Below are 20,816 nucleotides of genomic sequence, written 5' to 3'. Positions count from 1 at the left end.
CCCGCTTCTACAAATTTATTTGTACCCTGAGTTGAGACTCAGTTTCTAAGTGTCTCTTTTGTCAAGTTTCTCTTAATGGTCAAATCTAGACATTGCTGGATTTCATGGCAGCTCCCAGAATGCACCTCTTTCCAGTGAGCCTTGGGGACTCACACAGAGGACAGGCACAGGGAAGCAGGCAGCCCACCCTGTGTATTGTTACCATTTCCCTCCCCAGCATTTTAGAATGGCAAGGGCTGCCTGCAAAGAGGCTACCTTTCTACATTCCAAGTTGCCCCTCATAATTGATGTTTAGTGGGACACTTCTTTCCAGTCCTTTCAAAATTTGAATTTTAGAGTTTAGAGTCTTTTAAAGACATATAACTTGTTTCTACCGTATTATAGAGTCCAATGGCAGTCAACTTTAGAAGCCATCCCACCCTTTTCCTTTGACTGTTCATTCAAAATGTTGCCTGTTTTTCTCAGACACAAAAGGTTTGTATAAAGAGCAGTTGCACATGTTACAAGGGAGGTGACCAAGACCTACATCTGTCTGAATACAGAGACTCACTCAGCTAACACATACAGAGCAGTGGTCTTCAAACTCAAGTAGACACCAAATTTGCCAGGGAGGTTAGTTTAACCTGCAGCCTCCCATCCTCCTCTACTCCCAAGCTCTCTAAGGAGTTTCTAACTAAGGAAGTCTTAGCATACCTCAGAGCCCACCTTTCAAACAAGACCTCTAAGTGGTATTGATCCAAGAGGCCTCTGGACCACATTTCAAAAAAATCGTTTCTGGGTCCTAGAAACAGAGTTTGCAAAGAAAAAAAAATTAAAGTGGTCTCTGAAGAAAATCTCTGTGGGAATTGAGCAATGCATATTGCACACTCTGAATTGTGTGGCAGGAAGGGGTGTCGAGTTTGGGGAAGGGAAGTGTTTTATTTTAGTGGGGCTGGAGGGGTGAATCTGTAGTGGGGGCTGGTTGGGAGAAATCCCTGACTATCAACTGTCAGCTGCAGTGAACCCACGAGGCAACAGATGTGAGAGGGTAGCAGCCATGAAAAGAAAAAAAGCAATAAACTGTCCCGCATGGCCAGCAGGGCTTGTTTCACGTGGATTTAAGCCAGCCCGAGGAGCTTGCAGAAGGACCACCTAGTGCATCTGAGAGGAGAGGGCTAGAGGATTTTCAGTGAGTCCTAACCACGCTTTGCTTAAACGTTGGGCAATGCTGAACTGAAATCCCTAGTATGAAGGATGACATTACAGTTTCTAATGTGAGCACTAACTATGAACTGAGTGAGTTCTTCATTTGGCATTGCCCCTGTGATCCTGGTACAACCCCGGTGCCCTAGTCCCTGATGCCCTTGTCCCCAACGCCTACATCTCCGACGCCCACATCCCCTCACCCTTCCCAATTCTCATTACTTCTCACATTCTGCAGCCTGGAGCTTCCGCTCAGCTAATTTCCACCTAAGTACACCCCGCAGATGTTAACTGAATCTTGAAATTGTTACCACCCTCTGGGGGTTATTTATGGCCTTGTTAGAAATGCCAACAAGGGCCAGAAATGTCCCAAGTGAAAGTCTGGTGTTGAGATAGAAAATAACATTTTCTATCTCACATCACCTCTATGTTAACTCATGAGTTACAGAGTGAGTTCCAGGGCAGCCAGGGAAATAAATAAATGAAGGTACTTACGGCCCATACAAGCCTTAAGGATAATAAGCAAAGCCTAAAGTCCTATTCTTGTTGACCTACTGTATCATAGGCACCATTCTGTGTGTGCAATCCACATGACATCTCTGTTCTCTTGTTCTGTAGCCCCATTAACAAATAGAGATCCATACCAGGTAGGTTGCCAGGCATAAACTGGTGCGACCATACGCATCCTGTGTGTTAATGTTGGCACCCATCTTTAGCAGCAATTTCACTGTGTCCACTTGACGTCCTGAAACCGCGTGCATCAAGGGCGTGCATCCTGGAATGAGACATTTCAACAGCCTTTACAAATGTTTAGCTTTTGGGATTTATGAGCAAACCGTTGGTTTGTTCATTCATTCTGATTTCCTGTAGCACAAATCCATCTGCTGGATTTTGTGGGGCTGAGGAGAGCCAAGGGTGATGGTTTCTGTTTACATAGAGATGTCCCTCCCGTCATCGGCTCCCTCCCGTCAGTTGTCTGTGATTTTCCCCTCTCCTGCATGCTCAGTTGTCTGTAGTAGTTGGTAGATTAAAGCACTTTGGGCAGGTGACCAAAACTGGCTATTGTTGCCTCAGGGATGTGAATAATTCTCAGATCTTCCAGGTCAATTCACCCTGACTAAGCTGAAGTAGGTGCGGAACCCAGACCAGCTCTTGGTCCACCCAGGTATCCAGGTTCAGCACACTTTTGGAGGTAACCGGTGATAAAGCTGGACAATAGCCTATCGTTGGGCTATACAAATTCTCAGTAGAATTCCCTTCACTGAACTCTTTCTGAATCAACACCACCAAAGTAATTTTGTTTTTCAGTGTGTTTTCTTGCTGAATAGAAATAGAGAAGCTGGGCGGTGGTGGTACGCGCCTTTAATCCCAGCACTTGGGAAGCAGAGGCAGGCAGATTTCTGAGTTCGAGGCCAGCCTGGTCTACAAAGTGAGTTCCAGGACAGCCAGGGCTATACAGAGAAACCCTGTCTTGAAGAAACCAAAAAAAAAAAAAAAAAAAAAAAAAAAAAAAAAAAAAAAGAAAGAAAGAAAGAAAAGAAAAGAAAAGAAAAACAAAATAAAGATGATTGGGCACATTTTGTTTAACTTTGAGGGGCTGTTGGGACAAGCACGGAGTGTCACATTCCTTCAGACCAAGAGGCCAAGCTTGGGTCCGACCTCTTGCTGAACTGACACGTGCTTAGATTCTGTTGAGCTGGAGACCCACCTTGAGCTTGTGGTTCTCCTCTGGATGAACCCAGCTATGGTCCACAGAGATCCTGAGAATGGATGGATCTCTGGGCTGCCGTTCTCCCTGAATATGGCAGCTGGCCAGCCAGCATCCCTCCTTTTTAATATTGAAGCAGGAATGAAGTAATTCTTAGAAGAGTAGAGCCTTCCTCTTCCCTTCTTTCTCCTTTTCTCCTTATCTTCCCTCATCTCTTCCTTCTTCCATTCTTCCCTACTTCCCTCCTTTCTCTCTTCCCTTTCTCCCCATCCCTATCGCCCTTCCTATTAAGTAGTTACAAGCCTTGTGGTGATGCATACACTTGGAGGGAAATAGAGGCAGGCAGATCCCTAAGTTCAAGGTCAGGCTGGTCTACAGAGTGAGTTCCAGGATAGTCAGGACTATATAGAGAAACCCTGTCTTGAAAAACCAAAAGTAAGTAAGTAAATAAATATTAAAAGTTAAAAAAAAAGAAAGAAAAGTACAATCATTAGAGGGGAAAGAATGGACATAATGAATAAGAAAATGAAGCAATTAATAAATCTGAGATATTCAGTAAATAGAACAAATTAATTTTACATACTATTTTATAAGATTCCATGCTCTCTCTGAGCTGTTTACATCAATCCTGAGATTGTACTTTCTATGCAAATTTCTTCAGAGAACAAAGAACAGAAACTTGCCTTATTAACAGACAATATTTACTATAAAGTTATAACAACCAAAACAAGAGATAGCTCAACAGTTTAGAGAGGAGAGTTCAGGAAATACTCAGATCTGCATGGAGCATCCCTTCATAGTTCAGGTGACATCGGACATTGGTGGGGCGGGCCAAGATATTTAATAAGTATGTACCGACAAGCTGGCTGTACATAGGGACAGGCTTCCATGTTTTCTTGCAGATTGCCTGTACATTTTGTCTCTACTCTGTTTGGATCAGGTTTATGCCCTCCTCTTGTACCTGTGATCTCTGAATTCATAGCTTAGGCCTGCCTATAGTGACAGCTAAGTTGTGGGGAAAGCAGGCCTTTCTGCTGCTCTCTTGGATACGCGCACATCCTTTTTTGCCTCTGCTCTAGCCTTTTGCGTTTATATGGCATTGAAATTAGGTGCAGAGAGTGGGCCCTCCTCCTCCTCTGTTCCTGATCTCAGAGCCCAAACACTCAGTCTTTAACAACTGAGTGATACCGCAGATAATCTTAGAAAAGAAAATCAGAGAAGGGGTTTTGCCAAATTGCCTCGCATAGACTTGAACTCATGACTCTTGTGCTTTGTTTTCCGGAGAGGCTGGAACTGTAGGTCATGCCACTGCTCCTGGCTTTGTTCTCCCGAGAGACTGGAACTGTAGGCTCGTGCCACTGCCCCTGGCTTTGTTCTCTGTCACATTGAGAAAAGGCTCCTCTCCATTTCTATTTTCCGAGATTTAAATTTTGGATGTTTATTGAATTCTATGAACTGTGTCTGTGCCAACTGATGTGATTTTTCTTCTTTAACTAGTTAGTTTATGATTTTATCAAGTATTGATAGTAATGCAATTTTAGCTCATAAATATAGCTAAGAAGTATTTTCCTCTTTTTGAAAGAAATCATATGAAAGTAACGCTGATTGTTCTGGAAAATTTTTGTGAATGGATCAGAGAGATGGCTCAGTGATTAAGAACATTTGTTGCTCTTCCAAAGGACCTGGGTTTGGTTCCCAGCACCCAGAGGTTGGCTCACAACCATCTGTACCTCTAGTTCCAGAAGATCTGACACCCTCTTCTGACCTGGGCCACCAAGCATGCACATGGTATACAGACAAAATTCAGGCAAAGCATTCAAACACATAAAATAATGCTAAACAATAAATAAATAAATAAATAAATAAATAAATAAATACATAGTAGAACTCTACAGGACCATCAATGCCTGAAGGTAGTCCTCTTTAAAATTTTTTAAATTATAAATTTAATTTTCTAAATACTTATAGGAATATTTAACTTGTTTTGTACCAGGACTGTTAACAACCATTAATTAAGTTTATTGTTGGTGTCCACTGTGGTATTTTCATGTATAGATGAACAGTAGTTTCTAAGGGAAGCTAACCTCTTCTCCTCCTCCTCTCAATTTATTTTATTTTGAGCAATTAATCCATTCATCTAAATTGTCAAATTTACGTGTGTGAAGTTGTTTGCAGCATTTCTGTGGGGACTGTAGTGATGTCCTTGCATTCCCAAGAGCAGGAATTTGCATCTCCTTCAGTTAGTTTTTCTTGACAGTGACAGTGCTACAGGTTGTTCCTTGGTTTTTTTAGATTTTTTTTTCCCTATTGCTTTTGTTTTTGATTTCATCTTTTTTTGTTTTTTTGTTTTTTCAAGACAGGGTTTCTCTGTGTAGCCCTGGCTGTCCTGGAACTCACTTTGTAGACCAGGCTGGCCTCGAATTCAGAAATCCTCCTGCCTCTGCCTCCCGAGTGCTGAGATTAAAAGTGTGCACCACCACGCCCGGTTAATTTCATCTTTTCTTGTTTCCTCTCTCCCCCTCCGTGTGTTTTGAGATTATTTCGCTCTTCTCCCTCTAAGCTTCTGAAGCAAGAATTCATACAGATGACGGAGTGTTCCCTCTTGTGAAACCACATAGAGGTGTAGAGAGTCTCCTCCTATCAGTGATCAGTCTTGGCGTTTTGCCTATAGGATGCAGATTTTCAGAGGCTTCTCTTCTGTCCGTGTCTTTTGGTATTCTGTGTTGCCAGCTCCTTCAGCTCCAACCCTGGGATATACAAGGCAAAAGGCCATCCCAGAGAACTCACCATCATGCCTGTCCTTGGATCTAAGGACTTGGTCCTTCTCTTGGTTTCCAGAGTTATATTAGTCATCATATCCAGAGTTCTTAGTTGTATTTAGAAAGAATACAGGTGGAAATACAACCATGATGTGGTCTCAAGGGCCAAATTCTTACATTTCTCCAACATCCATTTCTGCTCTTCCTAGATACCTGTTATAACTACTGGTGATCAAAGAGAGGCCTCCGTCCCCAAAGTGCTTGCTGTGCAATCCTGAGGCCCTGAGTAGGTTTCCCAGAACACGCATACGAAAGTCAGACATAATGTTTTGTACTTGTAATATTGGTCCAGAGGGAATGGAGACAGGCAGATACTTGGGGCTCAGTCAGCTTAACTTACTGGGTGAGTTCAAAATTCCAGTGAAAAACCTTGTCTCAAAAAATAAAATGTATAATACCTTAGAAATGACACTTGAGGTTGACTTCTGGCTTTCACACACACACACACACACACACACACACACACGTAATTGGTCAGTCTTACAAAAATACTGGAAACAACCCACTTCATAATAATATATGAAATATAATAAGTGAATAATGTGTAAAAGGTGCTGAAGTTCTGTGTCCAGTGTCATGCTGAAAAATGCCAAAGGATTCTACAGAGCCACAGGCAAGATGCCTATAGTATCTTGTGGTCAGTCAAAAAGAATTTCACTAGTGTTGCTCATCTCAAAAGACCATCTCTGAAAGGATAAAGCATTCCATTCCAGGTTTAAAACAAAAACAAAAACACCTCACAAACAGCTCACCTTCACTGTCACAACACTCCAGGATGGACGGATCCTCCCGAATGACGGAGGTCAGAGAGTTGACATCTCCATTCGATGCTGCCTGATACACCATTGCCAGGTCGACTTCTTCAGATGAGTCACCTGCATGAACCAGACACTCTGTTAATATGTAGAGTACGTTCACTCAAAGAATACCACAAGACCAGATTGTCACCCACACAAGTGAGTCACTAAACCTCCCTCCCCAGTGAATCCAGGCAGAGGCTGAGTCAGCTTAGTCACATACTCCTTTCTGGAAAAGACACTTCTGAAGAAAAGTGGGCCACTCTAGGTCATTTGCAACGCCACCACGTGTTGGCAAGGAGCCTTGGGATTAGGCACTCTTTGCATGTCATGACTCTTTGGGCATGCTGGTTTCCCAAAATTAGAGAGACCAGCAAGGGAAGAAGGCCAGTGTCTTGGCTTCAATCTATTCTTCAAGACCCAAAGCATGCTACAGTCTTCTCTTTTGCTTGTTTCCTGTTTAGAGTCAAGTTCTCGTGTAGCCCAGGTTAGCCTTGAGTATTCTATATAGCCGAGGCTGATCTTGGATTGCTGATTCTCTTACATCCACCCCTTGCATTTGCAGATGTGGGCTGCTATGCCTGATTCTATGCAATTGTTGGGCATTGAAGGCATGTGCTTTCTAGGTAAGCCCTCTACCAACTGAACTACATCCATGGACGCATGACCTGTCTTCTTAGTACCTCAGTTCATCCATCTTTGGGAAAAGCATTATGCTCCTCCCTCTCTCTCCTCCAGAGATGTTCTGCACCTTCATCTGTGATGACTGTATCTCCAGATGCCTTTATCCTGCATGGGAGGATACATGGGAGGGAGGCACTGAAGACTGGGAAGGGAGAAGATGGGGCTCTCCCTCCCTTGCTTGGCATCCAGCAGTAGCTGCCTCCTTCCCACCAGGAGCTTTCCCTATGCAGAACTAGCTCTCATGTGGCCCCCCTCATAACCTGCCCACCACTGTTGTCCTGCAATTGAAAGGAGAGCCATACCTTTTCATTGGTGCTCATCTACTGCATTTATATTGGCTTCTCATGCCTCATTTTGCATACCCCCCCCCCAATTAAAACCTGTTCAGTTTCAAACACCTGGGTTTGTAAAGATGCTATTTCTAGAAGAACTAAGGTTGTACGAAACTGCTTTGAATGAGGGAGCCAACTGTTTACTGTGCCTTTGTGAAGAATTGATCCAACAGGTCTTACTGCCAAGGATGACAACAGACTGTGGTCAGGTGACTGCAGGAATGCACAGAGATGGTTAAGAAGCGAGCTGTCTTGTGGGACACCTCAGGGGAGGCTGTGCCAAGCCCCTCTATTAGAGAGAGGATATCTCAACAGTTTTAAAGTTGTGTTTTTCTTCTCGGGTGGACACTAAGACCATTGGCCTTTTGGTTCTTTGAACTTTAGCTGCCACGAGTCCTAAAGTTTGGGTTTGGTTTCTCTGTCCCAGTATTTCTGAGAAACCATTAATGATTTTTACCCAGCTAGCCAGTCCAACGCAAGCTCGTAGCTGGGGATGGCTTATTTACAATAACATTGTTTTGTACAGCGAGTGACTGCTTTCTAACTCGTCCATGTTTTGAAGCAGGCTCCCCTACTCATTTGCATGGCAGGGTGCGGTTGGCTTGATGACTTTGGAGTCAGATACCTTGGGTATATGCCAGGCTTGTGCTAACCAGCTGCGTGGAATTGTGGGCCAGTCACCCTCACCGGGCTTAGTTTCCTTATCTGTAAAGTGGAGATCTTGACAACACTGACAAGTGCCTCCCTTAGAAACTACCTCCCTTGGGTGGAGTGACTCTGTGTTAAAATTAATCCTGTGTGCTTAACAGCAACCTGGCATTTAGTAAGCATTTTTTAGTACTTGCTACTTATTCTGCTCCACTTAAAAAAATGTTAGCTTATTTAGACAGTATTACATGTCTGGGGTATATATTTAAAATAGGGCTCTTGTTGATGAAGGCAACTAATGAAGCCATATATCACTTAGATTTTGTTACAGATCTTCACATAATTCAGGGCATTTTGTTAAGATGATTCCCAGGGTCTCTGGGTGTTGGAACTAAGGCCCCAACTTAAAAGAGGGACCTACTTTCTAGTAATACGTGCACATTCAAAGATGCTGGTAGTGACCCCTGGGAAGAAGCCTGATTGGGTCAGGAAGCTGCCGACGGTGACAGGTGGACTACGGAGCTGTTTGTTTCTTATTGATCTGAGGCAGGGCATCACTGTGTAGCCCTTGATGGCCTAGAACTCATGAGTTGTAGATCAGACTGGTCTCAAATTCATGAGTGATCTACCTGTGCCCCCCACCCCACCCGCCGTGCTAAGATCACAAGTGTATGCCATCACACCAGATTCAACTGTGGGGTTTTAGAAACTGCATGCTACTTGATAACATGTTCATGTTCAGTTCATGACTGATATACACAGTACTTTCATCACGATGTGGTGCTGTACTGCCTCCTAGAATTAGGATCCCAAAAATATTTTGCCAGAAGGATTTGAATATTACATTTATGTGCAATATATCTGAGCCTGTCAAGTACCCATGAGACTCATTGAAAGATGGCTGAATCTGTCTTTTCTGTTGCTCAACCTCCCCTCTTCCTGATGCTAGCTTTACCTTGAACACTCCGGGGTGGTCATCAGTACTCCACTTCCAGGCAAACTGCAGTTTCAGTGGACTATTCTATCCTGACCCAGATTCAGAATATGTGACCTGGAACAGAGCTATTAAGAATTTGCATTACTGTGGTCGAGGTGACATATTCAGGGCTGTGGACCGATTAGAGTCTATGAAAAGCAAATAGACTCCAGCTGGGATTGTGGCGAGCACTGCTCTCCTCCCTCCCCTCCCCACCTTCCTCTCACACACATTCTCTCTCTGTTCCACTGCCCATGAATTGGGAAGCTTGCAGTCAGCATCTGCCTGGTGAGAAGAATGAAGATGGAGCAGAGCAGAGCTGAGCCAGGGGAATGGAAGAGCTGGCAACTGCTGACACCACTTGAACCCCCAATCACAGCACCTTAGGCCAGCAATATCCCTGGAACATTTGCATATGCCAAGACATCCTTCTTATTCATTCCCTTATTTATTTTATGGCTTGTCGTTTTGTATTACCTTGCGGACATGCTTTAGTTTTCTTGTGAGTTTGCCAGAGAGTCCTAGGCAAGGACAATTTTAGCAGTGGCACATTGGCAAGGAGCATAAGGTATTAGACGGATATTGGCTCCACAGGAATTAGTGAACTAATTCACGAGGAGGAAACGCTAACTGATAACTGATTATTACCACGTCGAGGGAGTGATAGGGCCCGTCCATTCTGCACAGGTCAGGGTTACACTGAGATATTTACCCTGTGTGTTAAATGTGGCTGGAGGAGGCTGGGAAGAGTAAGAGGAGAGAGGCTACAATGAGGTGTCGTGAACTTCATTTGTGTATCCTGAGTGGTTTAAGAGAGCAGGATGGTTAGTTCTGGAGATAATTCCATGAGGTCACGAAGGTGGTCTAGTTAGTTGAGTTTGCATACACAACATTTAACCATTTTAACTTTACAGTTCTCTGGCCTTAAGGCATTCACAATATTGCACAACCACCACCACCCATCTCCAAGCCCTTTTCATCTTCCAGAACTCTGTACCCATTACATCATAACCCCTATTTTCCCTGCCCAGCCTCTAGAAAGCTCGACCGTACTTTCTGTGTCTGTGAATCTGAGTCTAGGTTTTTCATATGTGTGGAATGAACACTGTTTGTCTCTTTGTGACTAGATTATTTCACACAGCATAGTGTCGGCTCATTCATGGAGGATCATGTGTCCACTTTTCCTTTTGAATGTTGAGTGATCTTCTTTTCTACATACAAACCAATCATATTTATTTCTCTATTCATCTCTTGGTGTCCACTTGGTTTTGCTTTTTCTTTTCTTTCTTTTGGCTATTATGAGTAACGCCCCAGTGAACATGTGTGCACAAATTGCTTTGGTAGCCTGCTCTCAACTCTTTTGGCTATAACCTCAAAAGTAGGATTGCTGGTTAATGTGATTATATTGTTTTTATGCTCAGTTTTAACAATCAACTATACTGCTTGTGTTGATTTTTTTTTTGGTCAACTTGACCCAAACTAGAATCATTTGGAAAGTTGGAATCTCAGTTGAAAAAATGCCTCCATAAGATTTGTTTACAGGCATATCTACAGGGCATTTTCTTAATTTATGATTGATGTCGGATGTCCCAGCCCACGGTGGCTGGTGTCATCCCTGTGTGAGTGGTCTTATGTTGAATAAGAAAGCAGGCTGAGTAAGCCATGGGGAAGGTATAGTAAGAAGTGTTCCGCTATGGTCTTTCTTTCAGTTCTTGCCTCTAGATTCTTGCCCTGAGTTCTGTCAGTGATGGGTTATAACTTGAGAGTTGTAAAATAAAATAACCATTTCTTCATGTTGATTTTGGTCATGGTATTTTCTATCACAACAATAGAAACCCCTACTAAGAAACTGTTTTTTCAAGGCAGCTATACCATTTTATACCACATCTGTATATAGGTTCTAATTTCCCACATCCTCATCTTGCTTACATATTGTGTGTGAAAGGATGTTATCTTTCATAACAACCATCCCTTTGAGCCATTCAACCTTTGAATGGTTAAAGTGGCTGAGTATTTAGTCGTAGTTTTAAATTACAGTTCTCTAATGATTGCCAATGTTGAATATCTTTTGCATATGTCATTGGCTGTCCCTTTATTTTTGGAAGAATGATTATTAAGATTCTTTTTTCACTTTGTAATAAGGTCATTGTTTTGTGATCTTGGCCTTTAGGGACATATGGAGAACTTCGCTATTGATATTAATGCCTATAACAGATGTTGGATGCACAAACTGCTACTCCTCTATGGCTTTCCTGTTTGCAGTTAGTAGAGTCTCTCAGAAATTTGTCTATATTTCTCTTTTGTGGCTTGTGCTTTTGGCATCATGTCCAGGAAATCCCTGCCAAACCCATTGCTAGATGCTCTTTCTTTGGGCTCCTTTCTAAAAGTTTTATGGTTCTACACATTATGATTGGGTCTTTGATATGCTTGCTGTAAGGTGAGAATTTAAAATCTTTCCTGTTATTATCTACTGTCTTAAGCACTGTATTTTGAAGATCATTGTTGAGTGATCTTAGCGCTCTTCTTAATTTTATTTTATTTGTATTTATTTTTTTCAACATATGGTTTCTCTGTGTAGCACTGGCTGTTCTGGAACTTTTTTTTGTAGACCAGGCTGGCTTCAAACTCACAGAGATCCACCTGCATCTGCCTCCTGAGTGCTGGGACTGAAGGTGTGCACCACCACACATGGCTATCACCCTTCTTAAAAACTAGCTAGCCATAGATATATGGAATCATCTTTGGACTTTCAGTTCTACTCCATTAATCTGTATGACTACTACCTTCATGCCAGTACCACACTTTTTGGTTACTGTAACTTTATAATTTGTAAAACCAGGAAAGGTGAGGCCTCTCTCTAATTTTGTTTTTTTGTAAAACTGTCTGAAACGTCTGGGAGATCATTAGGATTCCAAATGACATTTTTGAATGAAATATCCCATGTCTATAAAAAAGTCATTGAGTTTTTGTCAGAGATTGTACTTCTCCGAGAACCAGTGACATCTAAATATGCCTTTGTAGTTCAGGAAACCCTGGATGTCTTCTCATTTGTTGGCATCTTCTTTAATTTACTTGAGCACCTCATTGTAGTTTTGGGTGTGCAAGTCCCTTGCCTTCTAGGTTAAGTTCATCTCTGTGTACTTTATTCTTCTTTTTCTATTGTGAATGGTCTTGGTTTCAAAGGGCCCTCGTGTAAACAGTGCTACAATGAAATTATCCTGGACTCCTACGCAGTCAGAAGTAACAGTGATGGAGTGACAGAGAAAGACATTGGAGTTACTAGAGCTTGACAGCCAGGTTCCAGGTCATGCCACAAGAACACAAACATCCTGTTAAAGATAGATAGTCTTGGCTAGAAGACCATCCAGGAAGTATGCTAAGAAGGAACTTAAAGTGAGAGATGAAGAAGGGAGAAGGAAAGGAGGTGTCCTACAAGGCTGATCAAAGTGAGCTTCCGAGTTCATTTAGCTTAGGATCTGCTAGGAAACTAGCAATTAAGAACGAGAAGACTCTTAGAGGCTCCGTAGAAATGCTCAGTCTAAACCATGGTGAGTGTGGATCCCTAGTCTTACCTTGGAGCTGCTACAAAGAAAAGAATGGTTGATCATCCTTTGGGATCTAAAATGAGGGCAGAAGAGTTTCTTTTCAACAAAAGGTCACAAATCCACTTAACATCACCAAATAGCTCTATATAATTGAACAACACATGCCCCCTTTATCCTCCATGTATCTTTCTGTATGTATCTGTCTATTTTCTATCATCTACCTATTTAGCACCAAGAATTCATCATATCTCTATTGATCTTCCCAGGGAGCAGGTTTTAAATGCTTCTCACCTCTGTGTATGAAGCCTAAACAGAAAGACCTATGCACAGCTGCATGCAGAAAGGTAGAATACACACACACACACACACACACACACACACACACAGAGAGAGAGAGAGAGAGAGAGAGAGAGAGAGAGAGAGAGAGAGAGAGCCACACCCACTCCAGTGAAGTCTGCGTGACAAGCCTAAAGGCTTGGACACAGTCCCGAGGCAAATTGTTTCATGGAAACTCAGTCTCCTGGAACCTTGGCATGAATGTTCCAAACCTGTCCCTGCATTAGTCAGCGTATAGATCTGTGTGCTTTCTTTCAGTATTGTTTTATTATAGGTGCCTCCAAGAAATGATTTTACTAAACCTAAATCAGGTTGAATTCTACTGTCTGGCCTTCACCAATGTCCTAGGCAGTCCTTGAGCTGACCCTGGGCTTGGAATTTTGTAAGAATGTCATTTATCCAGACGAAATGCCCCACTGCTGACATTTAGTAATCAGGCATCTCCGTTTGCCAGATAGGAGCTAGTATTCTCAGGGCTAGTTCAAAATAGTAAACTTAGAATTCTCATTACAGTTGGGCATGGCAGACTACATTGCATATTAGAAGAAAGTTGGTGAGTTCTTCTGACAAATGGACATTCCCTACAGATACTTAAAAGAGCAGCCAAGTTACTCCCATATGCAAGAATTTACCATGGCCTAGGAAAAAGGAGGGCTATGGTTTAAGGAAGAACTACAGTACTGCATTATTCATGAAAAAGGTCTGCTAGAGCAGAACCCCCTGGTGCAAGCTTTCACAAGGCTCAGAGGAATAACATAAACTGTGACAGGGTGTGAAATCCCCTCCTGGTCCCTGTCATTAGCTGACTCTAGGCAGGGTTACTCTTATCTCAACTGTAAACATTGCCTGGTGCCTTCCAGTCTTTTGAATGCCTTTCTCTGTTTTGTGTCAGAAAACTTCAAAGTAGCTTAACTGTTGTATCACCTAACTTCTTTGTTTTCTTTTGTAATATATAAGTCTGATGCTCACTTTGACACATTACATTCAGATACAACACTCCCTTGTGTCTGTATTTGTTTGTCACTCCCTGTCCACCTGAACCGGAACTCTGATTCTCCTGCAGATTGAGGGCCTCACGTTGAGGCCAGTCTGCAGCAAGAGAGGACATGAATGAATAGGAAGAACCATGGGAGGAAATATTAGTTGTATATTCTAAAACATTTCATGTGTCTCTACGCATGGAATACAGAAAGAACCAGAAGAGCAGGCTAAAAAAATGGAATGTCTTGGTCATGTTCTGTGCCTCCTGTAGTTTTCAGACTCTATAAGGCATGGACATTGCTTATGGTCATCGAAGTTAGCCAAGATTTTCTTCTCATAAATGTTGAGAGAGATGCGGCTTAGTAACTTTACACTAGTATTTCATTACCCAAAAAGGAGATAGAGCTTTGTACAGTCATCACTGTTCTGGCTTAGATATAATGTGTTCCCCTAAAAGGCTCATGTGCTGGGGACTGGCATCCAGTAAGGTGTTGCTTGAGAGCTTCATTCGGAGGTAGGGTCTAGCTAGGGACATCGTGCTGGGGTGGGGGTGGGTCCTTGGGGGTCTTTTGTTCCCAGCCCCTCCTGGATTCTTTATGATGCTTCCTTACTGCTGGGATGTGAATCACTCTGCCATGCCTTGCCTACAGGATGGACCAAACCCTCTGTTACATGAGCCAAAGGAAATCTTCCCACCTTGAAGTTGCTCTGTTGACCCCTTGGTCATAGCTGTACAAATACTTCAATAATACAAGTAAAGAAACAGTCCAAAGTTGACACTTGGAAATTCTAAAAACTGCTGTGGGAAAATTAACACAAAGAGAACATTTCATAAGTTATAAACAGACTGAAAAGGTTGGCAACTGGTAAAGCCATCTTATAGATTGATTGCTCCTGAGGCCACCGCTGAAATCTGGGGTTTATTCAAAGGGAACTTTGGGTTTACTCAGCAAGTGACACTTGGCAATATAGTTATTGTAAAAAGACAAAAGAAGGTGAACATTTTAATGATGAAGGAAAAACAAAACCTGTACTGAAGTGGTACCTTTTGGTGTTGTCTATGAACCGTGTCCAGTCTGCAGTGAGAGGAACAGAACGGATGCTGTGTGCTTAGAAACTGTGCAGCACCTCCTCACAGTAACTTCTGAGTGTGGACTCTAGTAAAATCTGAGCTCATCGAAAATTGGATCTTTAACAACCCCACAAATCAACCAACCAACCAACCAACCAACCAACCAACCAAAAAACCAACCCTGGATAACTATTTTAGATGATTAATTTTACTTAAAAAACACAAGGATCGGTAGCTAATTTTGACATCTCTTTGCTTATTCTGATTAGCCAAAATCTAATTTGCTTCCAGTTGTATTAGAGACTGTCTATTGAATCCTCGGGACATTAGGGCTTCAGATGTACAGCTGGCTACTACCAATGTTTGGGGTGCCTGAGCTCCTCAGATTTTGTGTCTTCTTGGGTTCCAGTTTTAGAGCTGTGGTGTTCTTTGGAAAGTCACTGATTGCATTAAAAAGTCACTGAGCCCATTTTGTTGCAACTGCTTTGAGGCCAGATCAACACCTGCACTGCTTAAGCCATGGCCCTTTCGTGGAGTGGCCGTGTCAGTGTAAAGGGCATTTTAGCCTTTAGAATCGAAACCAGAGGATTTGAGAGAGTTCCCTTGGTATATTCTATTATGAGCATCCTTGGGTAATAGAACTCACCCATGACATTAGAGTTAATTATAAGCATTTATAGAGAGATCTGTAGATCTTAGATTATTCTTTTAACTAGAACATATTGCCCCTGGAGAATTTAAATATACTAAGCCATCCATAGACTCTGCATCTCCTGGCCACAAAGGGTGTAGAGTCTCTGTCTTTTAAAAGAACATAATCCAGAAGGAAGACAGATGTTGAAGTGGTGATTGAGACATCCTTGGGCTATTATGACTGGACAGTAAAATCACTTAAAGAGATACTTTCCAGGGCCTTCTTCTAATTTAGATTCCTCTCTATTTCCACACAGTTATCTTAGGTATTGTGGGACAGCAGAGAAATTATGTCTTGGGGCAACCTAGAAAGCTCTAACTATTTGTAAGGAGATAAGAAGACCTTTGCACCTTTCAGGAGGAACCAGCCTTCACAGCACCATAATGGCTCCAAGGTACAACATTGCCACCCGCTGGTGGTGAGGAGTCTTTATGGTCTCTGGGTTCTGAGCCAGGGGAATGCCAATCTTTAAAAACATAATTTAGAGCCAGTTTGGAGCTTTCTAAATACACAGGAGCAAGCAAAGATGCCTCTCTAGAAAGTACTTTTTTCTTTTCTTTTTTAAAAAATGGGTATTTATTTGTTGATTAATTCAATGAATACTTAATTTTAAATAGAGAGGCTTGCTAGTTATGTAACCCTGGCTGGCCTGAGACTCACTATGAAAACAGGCCTCAAATGTATAGCAGTCCTTCTGCCTCTTTTCTGAGTGCCTGGATTGCAGGCATACTTCATCATGCCTAAGGTTTCGATGGTTTTGTTTCTGTTTCACACAAGATCTTGGTAAATAGTCCAGGCTTTCCAGGAAGTCACTGGCTTTGCACTATTAGTGAGCCTCCTGCCTCAGTCTCCCTTGTGCTGAGACTACATGCACTCAAGGAGCATTCACAGAATGCCCTGTCAGTGATTCTTTAAAAGATGTGGGCTTTGTTGTTGTTGTTTCTTGCTTGCTTTAACGTATAGAAACCTTTAAAATGGGGTAACTGAATTTACTGATCAATTTAGGGTGTATCTTCAAATGCAAATGGGTTTTCTTATCCACTCAATTCTTATTGAACTCTTGATGTTAATATATTGCATTAGTCCTTCATTAATTAGGGGAGTGTAAATTTTACATGAATTTTTAAAAAGGATTGTGTTAGCCTGCCTAGCTCTGAAAACTAAATATAAATAAACATTATGTCATCTCCCCTTTCATTATTCTGGACAATGATCTGACTATCTTTACCTTATTCATTTTCTCAAAGTATCAGGTGATAGAGTCAGGCTTCTACCATCCTGTGGGAACTCTGGAAAGATAAGAAGTATATAAAGAAGTAGATTTGGTTCAATTAAAAAGGAGCAGACTGTGGTAAACATACAGCTGCTTTCAAATACTGGTAACAAGTTAATAATTGTTTCCTGCAGGCCCAGACTGAATTCTGGTGAGCACAAACCAGAGAAGAGATTTTCAGAGAACCAGAGACAGGGATGGAGCTACATTGTGAACTAGTGCTTCCTAGCCAGTACCTCAGTAGGTTCTGACTGAACATATCTTGGTGATACCTTTGGAGGAGACATTGGTGTTGAGTAGACTGCTGACCTCTATGTTTCCTTTTCTGATTGGTACTCAACATGTCTACCTAACATCTGTGGGGAGCCAAATATTGAGTCACCTATCATCATATGATAAACAGAATTGTATCTCTTAGATAATTTAAAACCAAATCAAATTGACAATGATGATCTGCCATCAAAGCTGCCCACAAAGAATTGAAATACAGCAGCTTTTAATCTTTGAGATAATTGTTACATTACTTGTCTTAGGCTACTTACTTGCTTCATAAAAGCAATGAATAGAACCTAACCTGGTATATAATTGTTCCCCATAGGACCTCTTTTGAAGGTCCTATGCATCAATGCACAGTTGTTTGGGATAAATGACTTGTTTTTTTTATTGAAGAAAAATAATTCTAAACTTCAGAGACTATGAGTAAGAGCAGTGTTTAATATATTGGTCAGGTGTTTGCTGATTTTACTAGCATATTGTCTCCAAATTGGCAAACTGAAGAAGGGTAGTATAGTGAAAATTTTGGGTTTTGGTTTCTTTAAAAAGAACCATAGAAATATTATAAGGACAGTTTTTGTCTTCATCAGATGTGGCAATGTGGGTCTGCCTCTCGGCAGCTGACTGTGCTTGCCTCTTGCCCTCCAGCAGAGGCGTGGTTTTGTCAGCAGCAGATAGTTTCTGTGATTGTGTGATATTTGGAATTCTGGGAACTTTTCAGAGAGAATCTAAGTGCTAGGGCCCTGATAAAGGAGTGTGTGTGTGTGTGGGATTGTTGGTTGGTGGTCATTCAGGGGAGTAGCAGTTTGTTAGTACTCACACTCAAAGAAGAAACTAAAAGAAAGAAATTAGGTTTAGGGCTCTCTCCCCCCTCTATCCTTTCTCTTATATCTAGTGATAGGAGGTGAAACTGGGGGGATAAAGTGTGGGAAAAAAAGAAGAATCCACAAAGTAGCAAAGACCAGCTACAAGCAGCACATCAACATGGGGCTTGAAGTTAAAGAATAAAGTAGAGGATTTGATTTCAAATGCCATGAATGAAATGACAGGGAACAAAGGAATCAATATATTTTTTTCAAGAGGCAAGCAAAAAGTTTATTGGAGCTGCAACCAGACATCCTCCACATTGCTCCCAGAGGAAATTTTTCTGTTATTTTTTTCTTTTTTCTTCATATATTTTGTTTAAAAAAAAGTTTGAAAGATTGGATGAGTGGGTGGAAATATTGCAGGTGGAAATGGAGGGGCATGAGAAACAAAAGATGGCTGAAATGGGAAACAGAAGGGGGTGCTCTTGGGGGCTGTCTATGCAACTGGAAAGGTTGCCGGTGGAGGTGGAAGTACCTGGGGATCGAGGCTCACAGGAGAAGAGAAAACAAAAAAGGCTCAGTCCTGGCAAGAAAGGCAAGAGAGTGGAGGTTTCCTGTAGAAGGAAAGGGTGAAAGAAATGGTGCTGGAGTTGGTCAGGTCAGAGAGAAGCTGAAAAAGTGGGAGGATGTGCTGATGATGCAGCCCATTTTGAGAGAAAGCGTTAATCTAGAAGCAACGGAGTCACTAGAGTGAGAGGAACCTGGGGTTACAAGATCATCACCATCAACTTTCTCATATGCTTGCTAAAGGTGTAATGAGGCTATGATGAGATAGGATGACATCCTATAGAAATGATAGCTCTAAGGCATTTAAAGAGGCCATGATTTCATATGGGATGCATTCACCTTCTGTGAGACAAATTCTAAATAACTGGGCTACTCAAAATAGACTCATTTCTCAAGCTTGGAAGGTATTTGTAACAGCTGTACTAGAGACTGGTCCACAGTTTTAATGGTTAACATGGTGGGGGTGGGAAAGCTGTGAATATTGAACATTGAAATAGAGTGAGGTGGGTGAATATAGAAAAAGATTAGATGTTGGGTGAAGGGGAGTACTCTGATGTAAAAGCACAGGTTCAACTTGATGATGTTACTATAGAAGAATGTTTCTTAGTGGCTTTAAGAGTTTGGGACAAAGCTGAGGAGCCCTGGGGAAAAAGTCCACCTGGTTTACAAAGATTATACATGGTTCCGGAGGAGCTGTCACTGAGTTTTTACGAACATCGGTCTCAGCAATGAACAAAACTGTATCAGACCATGATGCAAGACAGATGTTGATAGAGTCCTTGGCATATGAAAATTCAAATACTAAATATAAAAAAGTTATTAGATCATTAAAGGTGAGAGCAGTGCCTATAGACAAGTGTATAAGGGATACACCAGGTGTTGGTTCTAATGTGTATCATACTAATCAAGTTATAGTCAGAGGTTTCAGATATCAAAATGCCCAGGGTTTCAACTGCAGGAAATACAATCATTTGCAAAGATACTGTGACCAAGCTGCTAAAGGTCTCGGATCTCAAAATAACTGGTGCTTTAATTGTGGGAAATATTTGCAACAAAATTCTGAATAAGGCATCTCTAAGGGCAATGATTTTCTAAATATAAACTAGAAACAAGGCCTAGGCTTCCAGGGATGTGAGGCAATATAGCGAGGGTTGACACTGGACCAATGAGTGTAGGTCTTAAAGAGATATTCGAGGTAATTTCTTACTAGTCAGAAACAGCCTTGGGGGCCTAGCTCCAGGCCCCACAGCAAAAAAATATGAGCCATTACAGCCAGAGCGACGTGCAGACCAAAAATCCTCCATTCAGCATTGGAGATTGATGCACGATACTGCAGGCAGCTTCGCTGTAGACTTGGCCACAAATAAACATCTTCCTCTATCCCCCAAACCTCAGTGTTATAAAATAACGACTGGAGTTTATGGTCCTTCGCCCTCTGGGACAGTAGGGATGATCTTGGGAAGGAGTGGACTGACTTCCCAGGGATTCATTGTGCATCCAAGAATTGTAGATGAAGTTCTCCAAGGAGAAATGAAAATAATGGCTTATGCAAAAAGAGAGATACAATTTAACACAGGTGATAGGGTTGCCAAGCTGCTGTTTCCCTACATCACAGGCAAAGCCACTCCAGTAGAAAGAACAGGAGGGTCGGGATGTACTGAAAAATATGTGTTCTGGCAAACAGTTGTTAATGATCTGAGGCCAAAATTAAAATTGCAAATAAACGGGATTGAAATAGAAGCTGAGAGACACTGGGTTATAGAAAGTACTGTGGAATTAAATCAGCATATACTATAAGGATATGTTAACATAAGAATGGAAGCCACTGAAAGTTTCATAATGGGGATGCAGATTTGTTTATATTTCCACAGGAAATGAAAAGCTGTGGCTACCATCAAAACTTACGATTATATCTGAGCAGGAAAGGTCTGGCCAGTGACCCCAAAAGCACTTAGTTCATTGAAAATGTCTCTGTTTCGAAAGGATGGACCATCTAGAGACTGCCATATCCAGGGATCCACCCCATAATCAGCTTCCAAACGCTGACAACATTGCATACACTAGCAAGATTTTATTGAAAGGACCCAGATGTAGCTGTCTCTAGTGAGACTATGCCGGGGCCT

General features: G+C 41.9%; 1 protein-coding gene across 9 annotated transcripts in view; it reads right to left on the bottom strand.

Moving 5' to 3' along the window:
* Ankrd55 (ankyrin repeat domain 55) overlaps positions 1-20,816 on the bottom strand; it is a 95,555-nt gene that overhangs the window by 58,997 nt on the left and 15,742 nt on the right. For 6 of the 9 annotated variants that reach the window (NM_029898.3, NM_001168405.1, XM_017315638.2 and 3 more), the window contains 2 exons: positions 6,462-6,584; positions 1,827-1,957 (listed from right to left, as the gene is read on the bottom strand). In NM_029898.3, the coding sequence (NP_084174.2) occupies positions 1,827-1,957; positions 6,462-6,584 (254 nt within the window). Of the gene's footprint in view, positions 1-1,826; positions 1,958-6,461; positions 6,585-7,189; positions 7,296-9,125; positions 13,038-20,816 lie in introns of those variants that run through there. The other 3 variants (XM_017315639.2, NM_001168403.1, XM_006517791.4) reach the window with 3 other exon arrangements.

The sequence above is a fragment of the Mus musculus genome, chromosome 13, assembly GCF_000001635.26.
Source record: "Mus musculus strain C57BL/6J chromosome 13, GRCm38.p6 C57BL/6J".
Taxonomy (NCBI): Eukaryota; Metazoa; Chordata; class Mammalia; order Rodentia; family Muridae; genus Mus; species Mus musculus.
The sequence above is the reverse complement of the archived record's forward strand: the minus strand, read 5'-3'. Positions and strand labels throughout refer to the sequence as shown.